The sequence below is a fragment of the Petaurus breviceps genome, unplaced genomic scaffold (genome assembly GCF_028583685.1).
Source record: "Petaurus breviceps papuanus isolate PSGF00001 unplaced genomic scaffold, PetGlider_PUasm1.0 90740, whole genome shotgun sequence".
NCBI lineage: Eukaryota > Metazoa > Chordata > Mammalia > Diprotodontia > Petauridae > Petaurus > Petaurus breviceps.
In genome coordinates, this window is record NW_027187330.1 from 4,663,173 (window position 1) to 4,684,335 (window position 21,163).

General features: G+C 40.3%; 1 protein-coding gene across 3 annotated transcripts in view; it reads left to right on the top strand.

The window, feature by feature from the left end:
• Positions 1 to 15,986, top strand: part of CUTC (cutC copper transporter) — a 304,182-nt gene extending 288,196 nt beyond the window's left edge. For 2 of the 3 annotated variants that reach the window (XM_069067181.1, XM_069067182.1), the window contains 6 exons: positions 922 to 1,131; positions 3,384 to 3,419; positions 5,636 to 5,769; positions 11,156 to 11,183; positions 15,085 to 15,190; positions 15,614 to 15,986. In XM_069067181.1, the coding sequence (XP_068923282.1) occupies positions 922 to 1,131; positions 3,384 to 3,419; positions 5,636 to 5,769; positions 11,156 to 11,183; positions 15,085 to 15,190; positions 15,614 to 15,725 (626 nt within the window). In that variant the 3' untranslated portion in view covers positions 15,726 to 15,986. The remainder of the gene's footprint in view (positions 1 to 921; positions 1,132 to 3,383; positions 3,420 to 5,635; positions 5,770 to 11,155; positions 11,184 to 15,084; positions 15,191 to 15,613) is intronic. The other variant, XM_069067183.1, reaches the window with a different exon arrangement.
• Positions 15,987 to 21,163: the final 5,177 nt, after the last annotated feature.

Genomic DNA, 21,163 nt, shown 5'->3' on the forward strand with positions numbered 1-21,163 from the left:
CATCCCACTTCTGGCACCTACTGCTGTCTGACACAGGACACATCCCTTAACTTCCCAGTGCAGGAAACTCTTAAGACTATTGGTTGTAAAGAAATGCTAAACTGCCTTGGGAGAACTCTTCACTGGTACCTTCCCTCCTCCAGTGAAATCACAGATCCAGTCCAGAAAACCAAAGTCTGACTATGTGATCCTATGTGATCCTAGTACCTTCTGCCTAAAGGACCTTATTCATCAAATAACCTTGGTTTCCTCAAGTGTAAAGTGAGAGGGTTGGGCTAGAATAATTCTCTGAGGTCCTTTACAACCATAAATCTATAATCCTAGCTAGCTGTGTGCTGTGTATGTGTTTTCATTTCTGTATCTTTGCATAATCCCTCAAAACAGAAGCTTTTATGAAGATTTCTTTCTTTGAGAAAAGGGGCTAAGCAGTTTGCATTTGCATGGTTTTGGAACACAGGGACCATTAGAGTTGGTTTTAAATAGTACTTCAGAAGACTTGGGAGGAAAAACTTGAATCTCAGTGATTCTGCTGGCAGAACATGGAAACTTGTAGCTGCTAGGCCTTAGATGTCACCTACCAGCAAAAGAACTGAGTATGTTGTACATGATTTTGCAAGAAGTTTTACAGAGCCTTGAATGACAAGTACTTTAAAGATTTCAGTGTCCTCTTTGCTACTTTCTAACATTACAGTTGCCTGTACTTAGCCATGGCTCTTGTGCGTTTTTTCCCACTTTTTCTCCACTCCCACCCTCTACTTACATTTCTTTTGGCCTAAGCAGTTTGCTCTTCCTTTTCTGCTGCAGCTGACATTAAAGAACAGATTGAAGAGGCCAGGATATTTTTGCATATGTTTATCTCTAAGAGTTAAGAATTTATTGCCTCTGCTTGGATTTTTATCTTTTCCCTGTGTATTCTTCTAGGTGTTCTACAAGTGGTTAAGCAGTGTATTCAGATCCCTGTCTTTGTGATGATCAGACCACGAGGAGGGGATTTCTTATATTCAGATCGGGAAGTAGAGGTCATGAAAGCAGACATCCAACTTGCCAAGCTTTATGGAGCTGATGGGTTGGTATTAGGGGCATTGACTGAAGATGGACATGTTGACACCGAGCTCTGCATGGCACTTTTATGTAAGGATGTAATGCTGAAATGGAAAGGCCTCTTAATTATCCACAATGTGATTATATCCATATGTACTCAATGTTGAAAGACTACTTGATTACATACCTATTTTTTCCAATCACCCTTTCCTATACCAGTAACCAGGTCATTTGTTAAAGATGATGTTTAGAGTAGGGAAGAGCCATTAATCAGACCACAGATATTAATATGTAAAAGGTTGAATAAACCTGCTTGTCTAGTGTGATTAAGCTTAAAGAAAAATCTATTCATTTCATATTTGTTACTCCTTGCTACAATATTTGTTGAAAGCCCATTGTCAGGCAACACATTAATACTATTTAAATGCAACCTAAATATCAAAAAGCTTTGAAAGAGACTGCTATTTGTATGTCACGATATAAGCAAAATAGCAGTAAACCCATTAAGGAATTCAGGTTTTAACAGTTTTGCTTTAATAACTTCGAAGTGTGAAAGGTTTAACAGTTTCCACTTGAACACTGGTTTGTTCATTGAATTTGTCTCCAGTCAGTATTAATAGTCATCATGATTTTGAATGGTCTTAAGTGGTTTTTAAATTTGGACATATTTCTATATATGACCATTAAAACATACATTGCACTGTATATGCAGAAACAGCACCATTTGTAAATGGACTGTTTCAGCTGCAGTATTGTTATGTATAAGACCTACTCAAGAATAGAGAAAAACATTGATATGACTTTGAAAATAACAAAGTTAACCAGAGACATGTGTTGATAATAAAAATAATGAGCTAAAATTGGGTTAATTTTCTAAAATAATTTGAGTTGACAAAAATGAATTTTAAAAATTATCTATTCCAAAATAGTAAAGTTCTTAATAACTTAGCTATTTTGAAATCCAGTTTGTTTAATTCGGATTTTATTTAAAATTATGATTAATGGTGTTTGAAAGCCTAGACTCGAGTTGTTTTTTTTCCCCCCCTATATTTATGGTTAGACCCTACTTAGCAGTTTTATGGTGTAGCAAGCTTGTAAATTAGTCTACATATAGGTCTTAATTTACATTTACATATTAGCTTTAGGATATGTGTTGATTAGATTGCTTTTATTTATTTTACCTAGAAGTCCTTTTTTTTTTTCTTTATTGCTTTTTGGAGGGGGAAAGGCAGGGCAGTTGGGGTTAAGTGACTTGCCCAAGGTGACATAGTAACTGTTAATTGTCTGAGGCTGGATTTGAACTCAAGTCCTTCTGACTCCAGGACTGGCATTCTATTCTCTGTGCCACCCAGCCACCCCAGAAGTCATTTCTAAGAATGAGTTAATTATAATATTGTTTAGAAACCTTCAGCGTTTTTTTTTCTTTTTTTGGCAGGATAAGACCTGGAATGTATGATAGCTTTTATTTAGAATACCACCATGTCAGAATGAACCATAGCTTATTTCCATTTCTCTCCCAGTTCCTAGTACAATAACCTACTTGAATTAAAATTGAATTGTCAGAAGAATCATGGCAGGAAAATATTAAAGAATGGTTTAGGCCTTAGGGCAGGCCTGCACAACCTGCAGCCCACCATCGTTTGGCGGCCTGGGCTACAGGTTGTGCAGGCCTGTCTTATGGTATGGGAAAAGGAGGAGCTAGGAGCAACATTTTAAATTATTTTAAATTTGAGTTTACTATTTCTTTGATATTGTTGCCACAATTAGAGTACATATGGAGCCTGAGGGAGGTTCTTCCAGGACTTTTTCTCCTGTTCCAGTAAAACTAATTTTAAACTATCTGTGGGATTAGGAGGGGTGCGTAGGAGTATGAAGTAGGACAAAAGGGAGCCCCATATTTCTAGACCAAAGTATACTGTTTCTTGTCGAAAATAGGATAGATAAAAGAGGAGAAGCAGCAGTCTTAACCCTGAGCTTGTGTAATTGCCAGGTCTTTATAAAGTTATTTGTCTAAAAATGGTAGGAAGGGGACAGGGTCTTTTGTGTATTTCATTGTCATTTCCTCATTCATGTATTTATTGAGCACCCACTTATGTAAGGTATTGTGCTTTGGGGAATCGATCGAAAAACAAGACAAGGTCCCTGCCCCTGGTGAGCTTATAGTTTAGTAAAATTTGTAACTCTCCTTTGACTTTGTTTACCATTTAACTGCCTCATAGAAGTAGCTGAGAGATTTTGGAAATGGGAGGTTGAAATCTGTGTAATACAGGTTTTTTTTTTTTTTAATAATAAACTGTGATGTTTACTTCATGTATTTATCACATGACTTTCTTTTTTTACAGCCACTTGCCGTCCCCTGCCAGTCACTTTCCACCGAGGTGAGTCACATATTTTTGGAAGTTCTATCAAAACAGACTAGTTTCCTCACCTAGTGCAGTGTTTTATAGGACATATTTCTATATCTTATGAAAACTAAGCCCAAAAATTAAACTACAAAGTTTTACACTTTGCCAATTGGTTTCTTTAAACTGATGGAAATCACAGGTTTAGATATGTAAAATATTGAGAAATTTTTAAGGGAAAAAGGTGTTTTATTGGGTGGAATTTAAAGGAAAGAGAAAATGGAATGTACACATGCATAAATATGCATTTTATATATATATACATACACATATGCATACATACACAATTAATTTTTAGGACCCTTAGACTTAAAGTCATTTGTTACTTTGTCAGCACTGAAATGTATAACTACATAAGAAATTATCATCTTGAGCATAGTTAAAAATATGAACATCTCATAAGAAAAGAAGGAAAAACTAGGGCTTCCTTTTTTGAGTTTTAATATTTCCGTTTAGATTCCTACATGGACTTATTATTCAAAGAATGAATTAAAGAAGTGACAACCAAGGCCAAGTATGAAATTTTTTTTCCTGAAAAACTGGAAAGTTTTGGATTATTAGATTTTTTTTTTAATAATGTGTGGAAAATGTTTCTTATCCATGTTTTGCATTTTCTTGTGCAATAAGATTTTAATGTAAGATCATCTCTTTCAATTATATTATTCTTGTATAGGATATTCCAAAAGTCTTTTGCAGTAAGACTTTGGGGGCACTATGATTCCCAGTATAAATAATACAGCACAATTTTCAGATGTAAGATGTTGATAATTTATGCTTATATAAGAGTATTGCTATTTTTATTAGAAAGATCTTGAACCTTCTTTCCTTAAAGATTTTCTCTTGTTGACTTTTAATCTGTATATTGGTGAGTATATTTCTGTTATGTAGATGAGGCCTCAAAGAACTGGGAGTGTAGTATGTATCAACATTTCTATCCATTTATTCCTTTTTTTTAGAGAAATTCTTAATTTTTTTGTATGTGTTTTTATATCACCTTCATTTCTTTTTATTTTTTTCTTTTTGGAGGGTGAAGGCAGGGCAATTGGGGTTAAGTGACTTGCCCAAGTATTAAGTGTCTGAGGTCAAATTTGAACTCAGGTCCTCCTAACTCCAGGGCCAGTGTGCCACCTAGCCACCCCTACCACCTTCATTTCTAAATGTATATACACTGTAGACCACTAACTCTTTTACTATAATAGAATGAGTCAGCATTTCCACTGTCTGTTGTATAAATAAACTTTATTTGAAAATTTAATATACCAAACAGGAACATTTTATAGCAAATATACAGAATGCATTATTTTTGTTCCTAAAACGGAGCTCTAGAATTGCCAGGGCTTTAAAATATGAAGCCATATCTATATCTCTCTATATAAGGTATTTCATATATTTATGTTTTCTCTCAAATTTCTGGCCCCTTGAAGGAAAATATGAAGTGGTGGGAGGTAGAGCTTTTCCACCATGGCTTTCAGCTTTCTGAAAGTTTTATCTCTCTGGAGAGATCCTCTCTAGGGCTCCACAAATTTGGTTTTCATTCTATTAGGGTGGTGTAGCCAAAGGTAAGTCAGGGGATGCCACTAGGTAAAAAGGCCTAGTAGCCAACTTAGTCTACTTTTCAGTTAAATTAGAATGGTGGAGTACTGTGGGTCCCTGTCTTGTCCAGCATACTACTTTTTTTTTTTTTTTTGCTTTCTGGAGGGCAGTTGGGGTTAAGTGATTTGCCCAAAGTCACATGGCTAGTAAGTGTGTCAAGAGTCTGAGGCCAGATTTGAACTCAGGTCCTCCTGACTCCAGGGCCGGTGTTCTATTCACTGCTTCACCTAGCCTCCCCATCCAACATACTTCTGTACAGTAGTAGCACTTGTACTGAGTACCAGGGTAAAGGACTTTTTCTCTAAAAGGTTTCTGTTGTCTTTGACTTCTTTCATACATATGCTATAGGTAGAGGGAGGGAATCTTAGAGAGTTGGAGTGAAATCTCAAGCCAAAAATGATATTAAAATGCCCTGTTTTGTCATTCTGTTGTGAACTTTTTGTGTAGGATATCCTACAGGGTTTTAGTTAAAATGGTATGATGTACCTGTCAGAAATGATGAGTTTTATTCAGCTCTGTAATTAGGATGTCATCTCCCAGGATTTCTCAGATGCTGAAGGATCTTTGATCAAAATACAGATTGTTTTATGTATTTTCAGCTTTTGACATGGTTCGGGACCCAGTGGTGGCTCTAGAAACCCTTCTAACCCTAGGATTTGACCGTGTGTTGACCAGTGGTTGTGACAGCTCAGCATTAGAAGGGCTGCCCTTGATAAAACAGCTCGTAGAACAGGTATGCAACCCTTTAAAAATATATAGATATAGCACACTTTGGGGTACTTTGGACACTGCTCTTCAAAAACCCTGTGTCATTTTTCTACATGCTATTGTTATTTATCAATATTGTTACTATGTGGAAAAAAGCCAGTATGCAGGTCGATATTTCCTTCACTTGGCTGAGTCAGATTTAATTACAATTAACTCGTTTATTCACATGATTATCCACAGCAAATTTACCTTTTCTCTGCCATCCAGCATAATTCTAGTCTGCCTCCTCCTCTCTGTTGTTCTTTGTGTACCTAGGAAGTACAAAATGATTTCCATGTTAGCCCAAGAAAAGGGTGGTATAGAAGGTAAATTCTACATGCCTTCATCCCACCTCATCAGGCTGCATTCTACGATCAGTATTATATTCTTGACATTTTGTTATGTTTTCTCCTTCAAACTCTTCACCATCTACCTCCACCCTCCAGTTTTGAAGAGGAAATACAACATTTTTCCCCATGTAATATATCCTTCTCAAACTACCATCACCAGAAGAAACAAATAATATAAAGTTTTTGTGTTTTTCTAAAGCTAGACCAGTGTAATAACTTGATTTAGTGTTCCTTTGAACTAAGGTAAATAGGCAAAATAACTTGGGTTTTCACTTTTCTATAGCTGCAAAAATAATTTTCAAAATTCCTACATGAGACTAATTTGATTATGCCAAACTGAAATAAACCACTTTGGTCACAGCCTGGGTGTTCATCAGAACTGTCAGTATTATCATTGTATGTCAGATAACATTATCTCATTTGAGCCTTACAATAATTCTGAGAGATAAGCCCTTTTAATCCTGCTCTTTTATGTTGTGGTTTTGATATGTAGAAATACGGGATAATATCCAAGAAAGGAATCAGAAGCAAAACCTGTAGCTCCAGATACACAAGTGTTCTAAGTATGGGTAACAGGCAAGGTGAACTATTGATTCTAACACAAGGAGGTAAATTTGATCTCTTAGCTGTCGCTGAAATTTGATGGTATTAAATCTGTGACTGGAACATGACGCCTTACTTAAAAACAACCAGGATTGGTAGAAGTGGAGGTGGGGGTTGCAATGTATGTTACGGAGATATATTCATGAAGAAATCCAGGAGCTAGAAGGGAAGTGAATGGCGGAGATCAGTGGAAGTGGAAATAGAAGTGATATTTTCATTGTAGGCTACTCAAATGCTTCTTAAACTGTAGGTTGCAGCCCTACCCACCATTTAAGAAGTGCTGAAGGGGTCTTGAGTGGAAAAAGTTTAAGAAGCCCTCCTATAGACCACCTAGATAGAAGAAATCAGTGAATAGTTCAGGAAATAGATTACAAAACTGGCAAAAGAGCCTGGAACAGAGGAAATGCCTAATAATTCTTTGTTGTCTGCCTGCCAACAGAGTATTACTGACTGGAGAGAGGTAGATTAAGTGAGACAGTTTGTGTTCAGAGGTCATAGATCTCTTATTTATCCTGGTCAGGCCACATGTGGAGAATTGTGTTTGATTTCAGGTACCACATTTTGTGTATGCTTTAATTGTCTTAGACAGTCCCCTTAAGAAAAGGATTTGGTCCTTTGGCTTCAGTCAGAGGGCTGTACTTGAGGACCTAGAAGGCCACACATGGCCTCGAGGCTGTAAGTTCCCCGCCCCTGGGAGTATTTAGAGGACAACTGGATGGTAAAAAGCCTTGAGATCATGCTATATCAGGATCAGCTGAAAGAGCTGGGGTTGTTTACTCTGTATAAGAGAACACTTAGTATGGATGTATCTGCCTTTAGGTATTTGGAGGGTTATCATGTATGTGAGAGCTTAGATTTGCTCTCTTTTGCCTTGGTGCAGAGCAAGGAGCCATGGGTGATAGCTGCATAGAGCCAGCTTTAGAGTGACAATAATAGTTATCTGCAGGTACAGCATACTGCCTTAGTTTGTTCTTTTTTCATAGAAGTTGTCAAGCCCAGGCCATGGGTACTCTCTGGTTCAGGGTGTCATGCAAGGGATTTATTTATTCAGGCACTGGCTGGACTAGAGGCTTCTTCCAACAGTGATTCTTAGCTTCTGAGAGATTAATTCAGTCATCCACAGTAATTGTAGAATGAGCTGTTCTGAAGAGTGTTTCCTCTTTCCTGTCTCCAAAAGTAACTATGATCATCCTTTGTAAACAACAAAACATTTTTATTTTAACCATTTAAAATAGAATTCTTCCTGAAATGTAATAGGCACTCTTTTTTTGCTTTAGTAATAAGCAAGATATGCCAGCCTTAATTTCACCTTGTTTTAAGCATCTATTCTACCCAGCAGTGGAGTGCCCTTCCATTAGGTACCACTTGGGTGTCACTGAAACATATATACACTGTCAATCTGCTATCCCTTGTCTTTGCTATATTATCAATCGCTCCTCTTTTTCCGGCTGTGTATCTCTTGGATAACATCTTTCATGCCACTTCCTGCATATATCAGCATTGGTAATATGCTGTAGCCTAATGACATCTCTTGTATCTTCTTCCATTGTCCTTTGGGTGGTCCATTTTTGTTTCAGGGAGAAACTTAGGGTTATTGAACACACTGTCCAGTTTTCCAAATGCAATCAAGTCCCCTAACTTTTTTCTATTCAGTTTTAGGCCAAACTCACTGTCCATCTGCAGTGTCAGTCTAAAATCTGTGCATCACTTCAACACACATTGATTAAGTGGTTTTCACGTGCAAATCATTGCTGGATGCTGGGGATCCAAAGATGAGAGTGAAGCAATACAAATTAGATCAGAGGAATATGGTATAGTTCCCAGAGGGAGAAAGCACTGTCAGCTAGGGGATCAGAACAGGTTTGGGGAGGAGACAGCAGCTGATAAAGAGGTGAGATAAGGGGGTCCCCCCTGGGCAAAGGCACATGGGCCAGAGGGGAATTGTGGCCACAGGTTACTGCAGCCAGGAGGCCAGTTTAATCAGAACAGAGAGTACTTGAGAGGAAATAGTACTAAATCAGAAAAAGAGGTGGAGGAGTGAGGTGAGAGGTTATCCAAGGCCAAGGATTTTTGTATTTCATCATAGAGACAGTAGGGGAGGGAACCATGGTAGGGAATGAAATGGTTAAATCTGTTTTAGGAATATCAGCTGGTAAGACTTTGTGATATAGATTGGAGAGGGAAAAGCTGGAATATACAGAGTGAAATTAGTAAGCTGTTATACTAGTTTAAGTGAGAAATAATGAGAGCCTGAACTAGGGGCCACACATAAGAAACAGTACTTGATGAGGTAGAACTGATAGCATCTGACTAAACATGAGGTGGGAGTGTTGGGCTGAGAAAGATGGAAGAGTTAGGAGGAACGTTGTGAATGAACCTGGTTATTGGAAGAATGATGATGCCCTCCATGGAAATAGGGACGTTTGGAGGAGGCTGGGCAGGGAGCAGAAGATGAGTGATCCGTATAATAGACAACTTCCTGGTCTCTTCGTAGTGTGAAGAATAAGCAGTCTTTTACTTACTTGATTTTTCCTTGTGTATTTCATTTAGTATCTAAAGCTAGGGTGGGAAATTAGATAGAACCCGTGTGACTTGGAGAACATGTTGCAGAAGTTAGGTTATTGGTTCCAGACTTCTTACCACTGTAACTCTGCAGCTCTTAACATCTCTCCTGTTCTTCCATCTTCCTCCTGTCCTTGGTCGTCTTCTTCCTCCCCTCAATCGGGCTTCTCTCTTCCTTTCTCTTCTCTTCTTTCCCTTCACCCTTAATTGTCTATAATATGGAATTCAGGCATGCTTTTTAGCATCGTACTTAGTTAATGATTGAATAATATTCTTCCCATTTGTCATATGTCTACATTGGGGGGGAGACTATCTTTCCATCAAGTCAGTTAAGTTAGCTCCATAACTAGATGTTTTTCTTCTTGTGGTTTAATATCACTTAATAGAAAAAAAAAATACCTATCCTTGTTACAGGGTCATATACCACTAAAGCAATTGAAAAGGTGCTAGCTGATGTAAGAATGTCACGTAGCTACTAATGTTTATGGCAGGATTTGAACTTGGATCTTCCTGACTCCAAGCCTAGCATTCTTTCTGCTGTACCACCCGGCTGTTAATGAGAAAACTGGTCCATGTTTTAAAAACTCATCATAGGATACCGAAGAATTGACATTGTTTACTTTCAACTTTGTTTTTATTTTGCTCTGCATATAATAATGATAGCTAGCATTTACATAGCACTTTGAGGTTTGCAAAGTGCTTTATGAGTATTATCTCATTTGATTCTTACAACAACCCTGACAGGTGGGTACTATTATTCCCATTTTACAGATGAGGAAACTGAGGCAGATAGCAGTTGAGTTTGACGTATATATATAGTGTGACTTACTCAGGTTAACTTTCATTTCTATTGTCACTAATTAACCCACCTGCTTCCCAAGAGCCCCAGTGACTTTGAGTCAGTGGAGTCATCTCGTTCTAAATTCTAGTTTTAGTAGTTATTTATGGCACAGTAGACTTTATTTAAAAAACAAAACCAAACAAAATAGTGCAACATTGCAAATTTAAACAAAAATCAGAAAATGACAAGTATTTTCTTCCACCATTATTAGAATGTAAGTTGTATTTAAGAACTAGTACTTCATTACCGAGAACTAGGTAAAGAACACATTAAACTGTAGTTCTAGTTAATAACTTTGATGATCTAGCAAGAATACTTGAGTTTGTGTAGGGTTTACGTTTATGACATTCCTTTTTCAGTGGTTTGTCTTTTGGAATTATCTTAATGCTGTCGATTTTCTGTTAAAAGTTCTTGTGGAAAACCAGCTATCATAATCCCCCTCAATAAATTAGTAGTCATTGAGACAGAAATTTGGGGTATTTCATTAGTGGTGATTAGGAGTAGATTTTATAGTGTTTTATGATTACAAAGTGCATTCCCATACCTTATCTCACTTGTTCCCTCTGCCTGGTAGAAAAAAAATACCGTTGTCCTTGTTTGCAGATGAGGATACGAAGGCTTAGAGATAGGGAGTCAAGGCCCAAGATCATCCAACTGGGGCAGGACTCTTATGGCTCCAAATTTTTCCAGTAAACTACATTTGTTAATCTAGATTCTCCTAGCTACCATAATCTTTTAAGCCACTTGGGTTCTGTTAAGACATTTCTCCTTCGGTATGTTAAAATTAACTTTTTAGGTCTGGCAAAGCTCTTCTGTCATAGTTCTTTCTTAGGGCAGAAAGCAGCTTACACTGGATACGCGAATACAGTTACCCTTCTCAAAGGCTCAAAAGAAATATGGCAGACACCAAACCTGATAATAAGAAACTAAATGCGCTTTGACTCGTATTTCTATCCTCTGATTCATTATCACATGCAAAGAAAGAATATTTAAATTTGCCTTTTTTCTTTTTTCAGGCAAAAGGCAAGATTGTGGTAATGCCAGGTATTTATGTTTTATCCATTTGCTAGCAATAACATTGAAATTTAATGTAAGATGAGAAAGGAGGCAGATAGAGACAAAAGAGAGCAGTCTAGCAAGCATTGTCAGAACAGAGGAGTGTGGTATTTAGCACAAATGTTCAGATTGGCAGACCTGTGCTGACTAAGAATTTCACAGGGTGGGGTATTGTGGTATGAAGAAAATATTGGGGGGAGGGGGAAACTAGTGAGGACTTAGACTTGGAGAAATCCTAGGATGGGAGAGTATGTCTGTGGAGTCAAGGCTTGTCTTTGTGTGGGAAGGGTTTCCTGGAAACATGGGAGTTTTCCTATGGTTGCTACCTTTTGGTATGGATTTTTTACTGAGGAGAAACAACTTAATGCTTTTAGGAGAAATTCTGTGCTAGAAGGATGGGCAACAATGTAGAACTAGTATTCTTTGGGAGATGATATCATCAAGGTCAGCAGTCACATTTTGTCAGGTCCAAGGCAGTGTCTGTAAGTGAAGGTGAAGGAGATGAAAAGATGATCTGGTAAATAGTATTTGAAAGGAAGATTGAACTATTTGGGGAAAGTGCAGAGAGGTACAAATGGAGCATCAAATAAATGAATGGGGTGCTTTCTAAATTCCTGAAGATCGTTGGCCAAATTCTGGTTTTTAGCCAATAAATCTATGATGAAAATAATTTATTCTGGGTGTTTCCAGTAATATGTAAGAATTGTGGCTTAAGAGGCGAAATGACTGGTTCACTTTGGAAAGAGTTTAGTTAAGGGGACGCAGAGTCAAAGTGAAGTACTTTACTCAGAAGAAGGAACTTTTGAGTCAGAATGTTGGGGTTAGGGGAGAGGAAGGGTATGGTTATGAGTTAGATATAAATTGGAGTTTAAAAAAGGAATTTTGGAATAGAACAAGGCAAGAGACTGGACCCTGGTCAGATGGAATTACAATAGTTGTTAAAGTGAGGGCCATGCATAAAAAAAGAATCAATTGTTCTGGGAAGGCAGTCTGTTTATTATCTATTTGAGTTTAGATAAAGACATTCTGTAACTTTTGCTTAAAGCAGGTAATTTGAACCTTCATGCAATCTTTAAAAGTCAGTTTCCTAAATTGCTAAGAACTTTAGTGGTAATGTAGTAACAGAGCTTAGTATGAATAAATGCATAGAAATGGGGCAGGGAAGTTTATGCTGAAGAGGAGATTCATTGTCAGTAAAGTAAAAACTCTTAATAATGAGAAGGATTAACAGTGTAGCAGTTGTGTCATAATTAATTTGTTTCAGTTGTCACTAAGGTTGTGACTTTAAATTCCAGCTTTATTGTGATTGTTGTGAAATGATTCAGTTATAAATTTAAAAGAGATCACATTTAATGGAATATATGGGGCATTCTGTACATTGCCCAAAAACTATTAGTGATGAGGATTTAGTACAGAAAGGTGGGAAAAGAATAATCAGTGTTATGCATCCAGACTGCAACACTGAGGGACTAGTTAGCAGCTAGCAGCCTATATCTTAGAAATTAGTAAAACAAAATAATTTATAATATTTAAGTTTTAGAAAATAGACATAGCCCAGGGGGCGGCCAGGTAACACAGCGAGTAAGAGCACCAGCCCCAGAATGGGGATGATCTGGGATCGAATCCAAGCTTAGACACTTAGCACCCACCCAGAAACACCTGGCCGTGTAACCTTGAGCAAGTTACTTAACCCCAATTGCTTAGGGGCAGCCAGGTGGCTCAATGAGTAAGAGCACCAGCTCCAGTGTCGGGATAACCTGGGATGGAATCTGGGTGCTGATACTTAGCACCACACCCAGAAATAACTGGCCGTGTAACCTTGAGCAAGTTACTTAACCCCAATTGCTTAAAAAAAATAGACATAGCCCATAAGAAAGTCTATAAGTAGTACAGCAATTTCTTGAAAAGAGAGGTCCAGAACTACATCTTATTCACAGTCTTAGCCAAGACCAGGTAAGTAAAGCTGGTCATTTATGGCTACAGGATGGCTTGGGATTCAGTGAGACATGAGACCTTGTTTCTGTTGAAGATATTATTGGCAACAAAAGTTCTAAAGTACAACTTAAGTTTCCTTTATTCTTTTTTTTTTTTTATAAGCAATTGGGGTTAAGTAACTTGCTCAAGGTTACACGGCGAGGTGTTTCTGGGTGGGTGCTAAGTGTCTGAGCCTGGGATTCGATCTCCAGGTCATCCCAACACTGGAGCTGGTGCTCTTACTTGCTGGCCACCTGGCCGCCCCTAAGCAATTGGGGTTAAGTAACTTGCTCAAGGTTACATGGCCAAGTGTTTCTGGGTGGGTGCTAAGTGTCTGAGCCTGGATTCGATTCCCAGGTCATCCTGACACTGGGGCTGGTGCTCTTACTCACTGTGCTACCTGGTCACCCCTTCCTTTATTCTTAAGATGCATAATTCAGACTTGTTTACAAAGGAAGTATATATTCATTTCCTCTTTGGCTCTTATCATAATTTCATAATCCCATAGGAAAACATTAACATGGCATAATAAAAATCTCAGTTAACAATCCTGGCAACTATCTAACCTTAGTTATTCATTTAAAAATGAGTTGGTTGTAAGAGACGGCAGTGTGCATTGCTGACTCAGAGTACTGTGACTATGGTAACTAGACTTCTATTTATCCAAAAGTGATAACTGACATCCATGATGATTCCCCCGAGCCACCTTAAGGTCCCAGAGGGTCTTGATTTAAACTTGTTTTGATAATTCATATTCATGTTCATTTAATGTGTTTTAATTTTTTTCATTGAATAGTATAAGTTTTATATGATAACATTATTAACCAGAATTTCCAACTAAAGAGCCTGTTGTATTCCCAAGCCACACATCTATTGTCTTTGAATGTGGACTGTCTTACTGTCATGGATTCTTTCTCCTTATTAGCTTGGGGACCTGAACAAGTCAGTTCCACCTCTCTGGGCCTTAGTTTATTTAGCTGTAAATAAGGGGTTGCCAGATGTTTTGTAAAGGCCCTTCCAGCTATCTGGCATATAAGTTTGAATCCTGGACTGAGCCACTCTGTAACTCCAGGAATTTAGGAGTGTAAAGGAAAGGGGAGATCCTGGTAATTGATCTGGATCGTAGAGCTTAAGGCGGTGTGGGAAATGATTCTGAGGTTCAGAGTCTGGATGATTTGGAGAATGGCTGTAGCAGTGACAGAAAAAGAGCATAAGGAGGGGAGTCGGTTTTGAGGGACCTGTAAAAGCTCTTTGGACACGTTGGCCTTGTGGTGCCAGTGGGGTATCTGGAGGGAAACATGCAGAGGTGGCTGGAAATGTACCCCTTGTTACTGACCTTTGCCGTTCTCTAGTGATGCAGGTGCTCACCCATCTTAGACATTACAGCACTGGATGTCTTATGCTGCATTTTGTGTTTTAAGAACATTAGGCCAGCTTGTTAAAGCATGTTCTTTTGGATGCAACTTCTGTGAGCGAGGATGAATGGATCCTTTCCCAGAGTCCTTTTATTAAATGAACAATAATAGAGTGTTACGTAGCAAAACCCAAGACAAATGTAAATGATGAAAAGCGGAGGGACAGAACAACGGTAGTTCTTACAGTGTTTCTGCATTTTGAGTAAAAGGGTCAAAATCCAAGCTTCCAGATGCCCTCCCTAGTGGCCTTTGCCTGACCCCAGTTTTTCCTTGTTGACAAAGTTGTAGGTCTATCCTAGGGGAAGTAGGAAGAGGAGAGCGTGTTGTGAACAGCCCAGAAAAGGCCGGGAGGGTGGGCAGGGCCGAGGCTGTTCCTGGCCTGGCCAGGAGGGGGCGCTGCGCAGCTCGCCATCCAGTGGGGTTGGACTCAGTTAAGCTGGGGGGGAGGCGAGATGTGAGGCCGGGGCCTCTGTGACTTAGCACCAGACTCTCTCCCCCAGGGGGCGGCATAACGGAGAGAAACCTGCAGAGGATCCTTGAAGGCTCCGGCGCCACGGAGTTCCACTGCTCTGCACGTTCAGCCAGGGACTCCTGCATGAAGTTCCGGTAGGGGCGGGGCTTTAGCGGAGAGCGGGGCTTTGGGCAGGAGGAGGGTACACCTAGCAGGAGGAAGGGGGGAGGGGGAAGGCCGTGGGTGTCTGGTAACATCTCAGGCCCACTTAGTGGGGAAACCTTTTTGTGGAGCACCTGGGTGCCAGGGCTGCACCAGGCTCTCGGCGGCCACTCTCCCCTGGGGGCTTCAGCACGTCCTGCCAGGCGGAGAGCGCTGGGCTCTGGGACATGCCGGGGTCACATCCCCCATGTGCCCGAGGCCGTGTTCACTGCAGCAGCTCCCAGCAGGCCACGGAAAGAGAGCGGAGCCTGGCTGCTAAGACCATTTCCTTGGGCTGGCCTCCCCCTGCGGGGCCGCGGGATGCCTGGAGCTGTGGGAGGCCACGTCTGGACTGGTGCCTGTGCTTGCTTTGACAGAAACACGTCTGTGGCCATGGGTGCCTCACTCTCCAGCTCGGAGTACTCCTCCAAGATAACGGACGTGGCCAAAGTGCGGACCCTGAGTGCCATTGCCAAGAGCGTCCTCTAGGAGGATGCGGAGCCTGGGGGACATGAAGGTGCAGGGGCTCGGGCTCAAGCTCCGGAGGCGGAGCCGCTGGGGCAGTGACCAGAAGAGCCCTGGCCAGCTGGAGAAGCTGCAGCCTCCTCATCCGACCATTCCGGCCAACCAGCTCCGGCATCAGGACTACATCAAGACTGCCCAGTAAATGGGTTTGATTGATAAGCTAGAAAAAATTAAATTCAAGATCGTCTTTGATTTGCCTTTGTGAAATAAAACGTTCATTTGTTAGATTTTTCTTAATAGTTTTATTCTGCATGTAGCCCAGGTAAAAAGGATGATTTGACTTTTGGATTGGACTTGGGGGGACGGGAGAAATTTGGATTAAGTGATTTGCCCAGGGTCATACAGCTAGTAACTGTCTACGGCCAGTTTTTAACAGAGATCCTCCTGACTCCGGGGCTGGTGTTCAATCCACTGTGCCACCTACCTGCCCCTTGGATTGGACTTTTAAACTATCAATCAACCACCTAACAAGTATTTGTTGATTGGACTCTTGTGTGTCCTATACTGTATGTAGTCTGTGGGGGGGAGATAAGTATGAAAAATGGTTCTTGCTACTATTCCAGTCTCTGCTAATCTTTTTTTTTTTTGAACTTGTAAAACATATTTTGGCTGTGCCATATAATTAATACTCAGTGCTATGTGATATGATTTCTTTTTTGTTCCATATGTATGTCTTTTCTTCTTAATTAGATTAAGTTCCTAGAGGACGGAGACCATTTTGCTCAAATATCTGACCTTTTTCCAGTCATGCCTTACACTTTCCTACTTCCACATCTTTATTTTCTTGGAATCTATTGACCTTTATTCAATATATCCAATTCCTGGCTTTCCCCCAAGGCCTGGATTGAAAGCTTCCTCTTCTATCCTCCTTGATCATACTGGTAGGAAGTAATTTCTCCTGCCTGTGAAATTTTGTGATACTTCATTTATTCATCTACATCATGAAAAAAAGTGCTCTGGATTTGGAATCAATCTGGGTTAAAATCCTGACTGCTGTTTACCAACTGTGAACTTTAGCAAATCATTTGATGTCTTAGTATCAATTTCCTCATCTCTGGAAGGTTAGTGGGGGTGTGCAAATTCCATTCTCAACCACTAAGGCCCCTTCTAGCTCTAAAGCTTGTAAGCTCGAATTTTAACATTCTATATTATAGTTTTATTTCACCTGGTGGACTCCAGGCCTCTTAGGTAATAAGTACCATGTATTACTCATTCTTGTTTCACCATCCCCCTTCCCCAGTGTCTGACACAAAGTAGGGACTCATTCTCTCATCTCCACACACATCTGAACAGGAATTTCACCAACAATCCTAAGAAGTGATCATTTAAGCCAGGAGTTGGCAGTTGAGATTATTGATAAATTTGGAGAGAGCTTATTCAGTTGAATGATGAGATTGGAAGATAGATTAACAAAATTGAGAGTCTTCAGAAGAGAGTTGCAGACTTCTCAAGGAATAGCTTACAAAATAATAGCTTTAGCTACAAAAGGGAGGCAAGGTATGGGGCAATAGCTAGCCAGGATGAAAGGATCAAATGGGGGAGACATGGGCATGTTTTTAAGCCAGTAGAAAGTGAGAGATTGAAGAGTGGAGATGATAGTGGGGACTGTGCTGGAGGAGATGGGATGGAGCAGGGTGACTTGTGCATGCCAAGGAGAAAGGCCACTTCATTGTATGATTGTGAGATGGGTGAAGGAAGAAATAATGGGAAACATTTGAGTTATGTAACTACAGGAAGGGAGAAGAGAGACCTCAGCAAATGGCCTCCCTTCTTTCAGTAAAGTCAGAAACAAGACTGAACTTGGAAGGGTTGTGGGAGGACAGATGAAAAGTTTACCCAAAAGCTGCTGTTGTGAATGGGATAGTGAGTCAGAAGGAGATGGAAAGGCATTGCCGTGCTGCAGTGAAGACCCGGGGTTTCTTGATTCTTCTCCAGCTTCATTTAGCAGCACTTGAATAAAAGCAAAGGCAGGAGGTGGTGAATAATACAAGTCTCTGTCCTGGCAGGGCAATATCAATAGCACAAGGGGGTGGCAGGACTCAAGAGGAGAGGACTGGGACAGCACAGAGTTGAACTGATTCACCAGTTGGGTCAGGATGGGGAAGAGAAGAGTGTAGCCAGTGGTAGAGGGATGGCCAGGGAAGAGATGAGGGCTGGAGGCATTGGAAGTCACAGTGAGATGAAGAACAAGGTGATAGGTTGCAAGACAGAAGGGTAATGACCACACATTTACAAATAAAGAATTTCAGGAGTGAACACCACACTGGAACACTTGTGGGTGAGGTTAAGTCTGACCATCTCTGTGTGTAACTGTGGTGGGGTGAAGGAGGAGGTTATGGGATGTGAATAAGTTGAGGAAAGAAGAAGCTTGAAGTTCTGAGGGAACGTCAGTATTTATGCTGAAGTCCCCTAGTAGGAGGGCAAGAGTTGGGGAAGAAAAACAGTCTGGTCCTGAACTCATTAAAGAGGAGTAGGGGTAGTTAGGTGGTGCAGTGAATAGAGCACCAGCCCTGGAGTCAGGAGGACCTGAGTTCAAATCTGGCCTCAGACACTTAACATTTACTAGCCGTGTCACCTTGGGCAAGTCACAACTGCAATTGCCCTCCAAAAAGAAAAAAAAAATGGAAAGAGGAGTAGATAGATAATAGCCAAAAGAATCCTGAGTGGGTGATAAATATGGATTGAATGAACCCCGAAAGAAGACAGGTCACTGTGATGGTGGGAGAGGGAAAGTCTGGAAGTAGTAGTGAGAAGTAAGGAGTATCCCCAGTCTCCCCCCACCCAACCTGTGAGTCAGGGAAGAGTGGACAGAGAAGCTGTATCAGGAGGGAGTCAGGTCCCAGTGAGTACAAGAAGATGGGGTGAAAAAAGAGGTTTCAGATGAAAGCAAACTCGTTACCTACAGAGCAGGCATTCCAGAGGGCACAGTGTGGGGAGGGGTTGATTTATGAGTGGGAAGCTGGGGTCTGGGCATTGGGGCACAGAAAACAAGGTTTGTACGATGACAGACAGTGGCAGAGGTTCCAGGCAGGAAACTAGTCTGAGTCAGCCTCAGAGTGGAAGTTGTCAAGCAGACAAATGTACCTGGAAAACATGGGGTAAGAGGAGGAGAACCATGACTGGAGAGGGTGCCAGGAGGGTGATGGAATGATAATTAAGTATCAAGCTTCTTGAGTATCAAGCACAGTTCCAGGCATATAGTAGGTGCTTAATAAATGCTTCTTGAATAAATTAATCCCCTGTCTTTCATCTCTCTAGTCATCTTCCCCATAGCTGCCTATCTTCCTAAGGCACAGGCTTGACCTTGCCCCCAAACCTTGAGTGGCTCACTATTGCCTCTAGGATCATAGAAATCATAAAACTGGAGTTCAAATCTGACCTCAGACACTAGCTGTATGACACTGGGGCCAGCCATTTAACATCAGTTTCCTCAATTGAAAAAGGGATGATAACAACCTACTTCACAAACTTGTTGTGAGGGTCGGACAAGAAAACATTTAAAGAGCACCTCATACACAGGAGATACTATAGAAATGTTTATTCCTTTTCTTTCCCTTCCCTTCATAGGTCAGCTAGTTCATTTTATGGATGAGGAAACTGAGAAAACATAAACTCTTCACAACATACCATTGTTCCCTGAGCTTCACGGTACATCTCTTGCTTCCGGGCATTTGGCCAAGTGAACGCATGTTTCTAGAATGCTGTCCTTCCTTTTTATTTCTCACAATCCTGGCTTCTTCCAAGGGTCAACTGAGTTGCCACCTTTTCTGTGAAGCCTCTCCCAAAACTTCCATTTTCTTTTCAAATGGAATATTTACATATCTGTGTCCTTGTCTATTTACACATGTACATATACGTATTATCTGTGCATTTCACCTAATATACTGTAAGCTCTCTGAGGACAGAAACGGCTTCATTTTTGCCTATGTATTCTTTCATTCTGGTACAAAGTCTTCTGCTAACGCTTAACTCACTTGCTGACATTGGCACAGTACAGACGTTCTACTTTATTCTGTTCAATGCTTTTATTAATATAGACCTGAGACAGCTTTAGCTTTTTTGAACTACCATGTCAAACTTCCACTGGTGTATGGAGCTTGTGGTCTCCTAAAACTCCCAGCTGTTTTTCATATGAAATGTTGACTAACCACACCTCCATTCTGTATGCACTAAGATACTTTTTTACACAACTATAGGACTTCACTCTTATTCTTATTAACTTTAATTTTTTTATTTGTTCAATGAAGGAGGGAAGATTCCTTTCTACTCTTATGGTCATGAAAGATTTTGTTGGAAGAGATGAGATTTTAATTGGACTCTGAAGAATACAAAGGATTTCCATTGGTAGAGCAGGCAAATTCTCCATAAGGTCAAGGGGTGGCATACACGGGACAAGTGATTAAACCAGCTTGACAGAAGTGAATAATCTGTTGCTTCGAATGCTGAGTGACAGCTGTTCACCATGGTACCTCCACTTATCATTAAGATTGGGCAAAGTCAGATACAGGTCAGTACTTGCCATGCTCTTCAATAACTATTGAAAAGAGGGAAATATTAGACCCCTCTATGTTTCCTGGGCCCTATACCTCAGAACCCCTATTAAAATTCTCAAGAACTTTGGTTTGAAGAAGTGGGATTACAACCTGTCAGAGTGAGAATGGACTCCTTGGAGCCTTTCTCCTGGATAAAAAATCATAATGCCCTTCCATTCTATCACCTAGAACAGTAGATAAGGAATTTTATTTTTTTTATTTTTTAATAAAGCAATTGGGATTAAGTAACTTGCTCAAGTTTACACGGCCAGGTGTTTCTGAGTGGGTGCTAAGTGTCTGAGCCCAGATTCGATTCCCCAGGTCTTCCCGACACTGGGGCCGGTGCGCTTGCTGTGCTACCTGGTCGCCCCAGAGTAAAGAATTTTAACAACGATGGCTTATAATATTTAGCCTGGCATTTATGAGTTGACCTAAGAATAACAGTTGTAAATTTAAACCAGTAGAGTCTTATATGTATTTCCTAGTAATTTTAATGTGAGATTAATTTGTCTTATTTCATTTGATTTCATTTACAGCAAGATATAGCTTCCTATCAGGATATTTAGTTCAAATTTATCACCACTCCCTCTCCATCTCTGTTTCTCAATCGAAAGCAGGTTTACACAACATACAGTAGGCCACTTTAGGCCCACCAAAGGATTTTGGGCAGCCTGTGAAAAATGTAGAGGATGTAAAAGAAAATAAAGATGTAACAAGTGTTTTGTCTGTGCCCCACTTAACCCACCTTCCACAAGTCACTATTGTGCCCATCATGTAACTTGGCCAGTGGGTGCCACTATGACCCATGGCAACCAACCATTGTCTGTCTCTGGTCTGAGAGGATTGAGAGTTGTATCTTTTTGCTGTGTT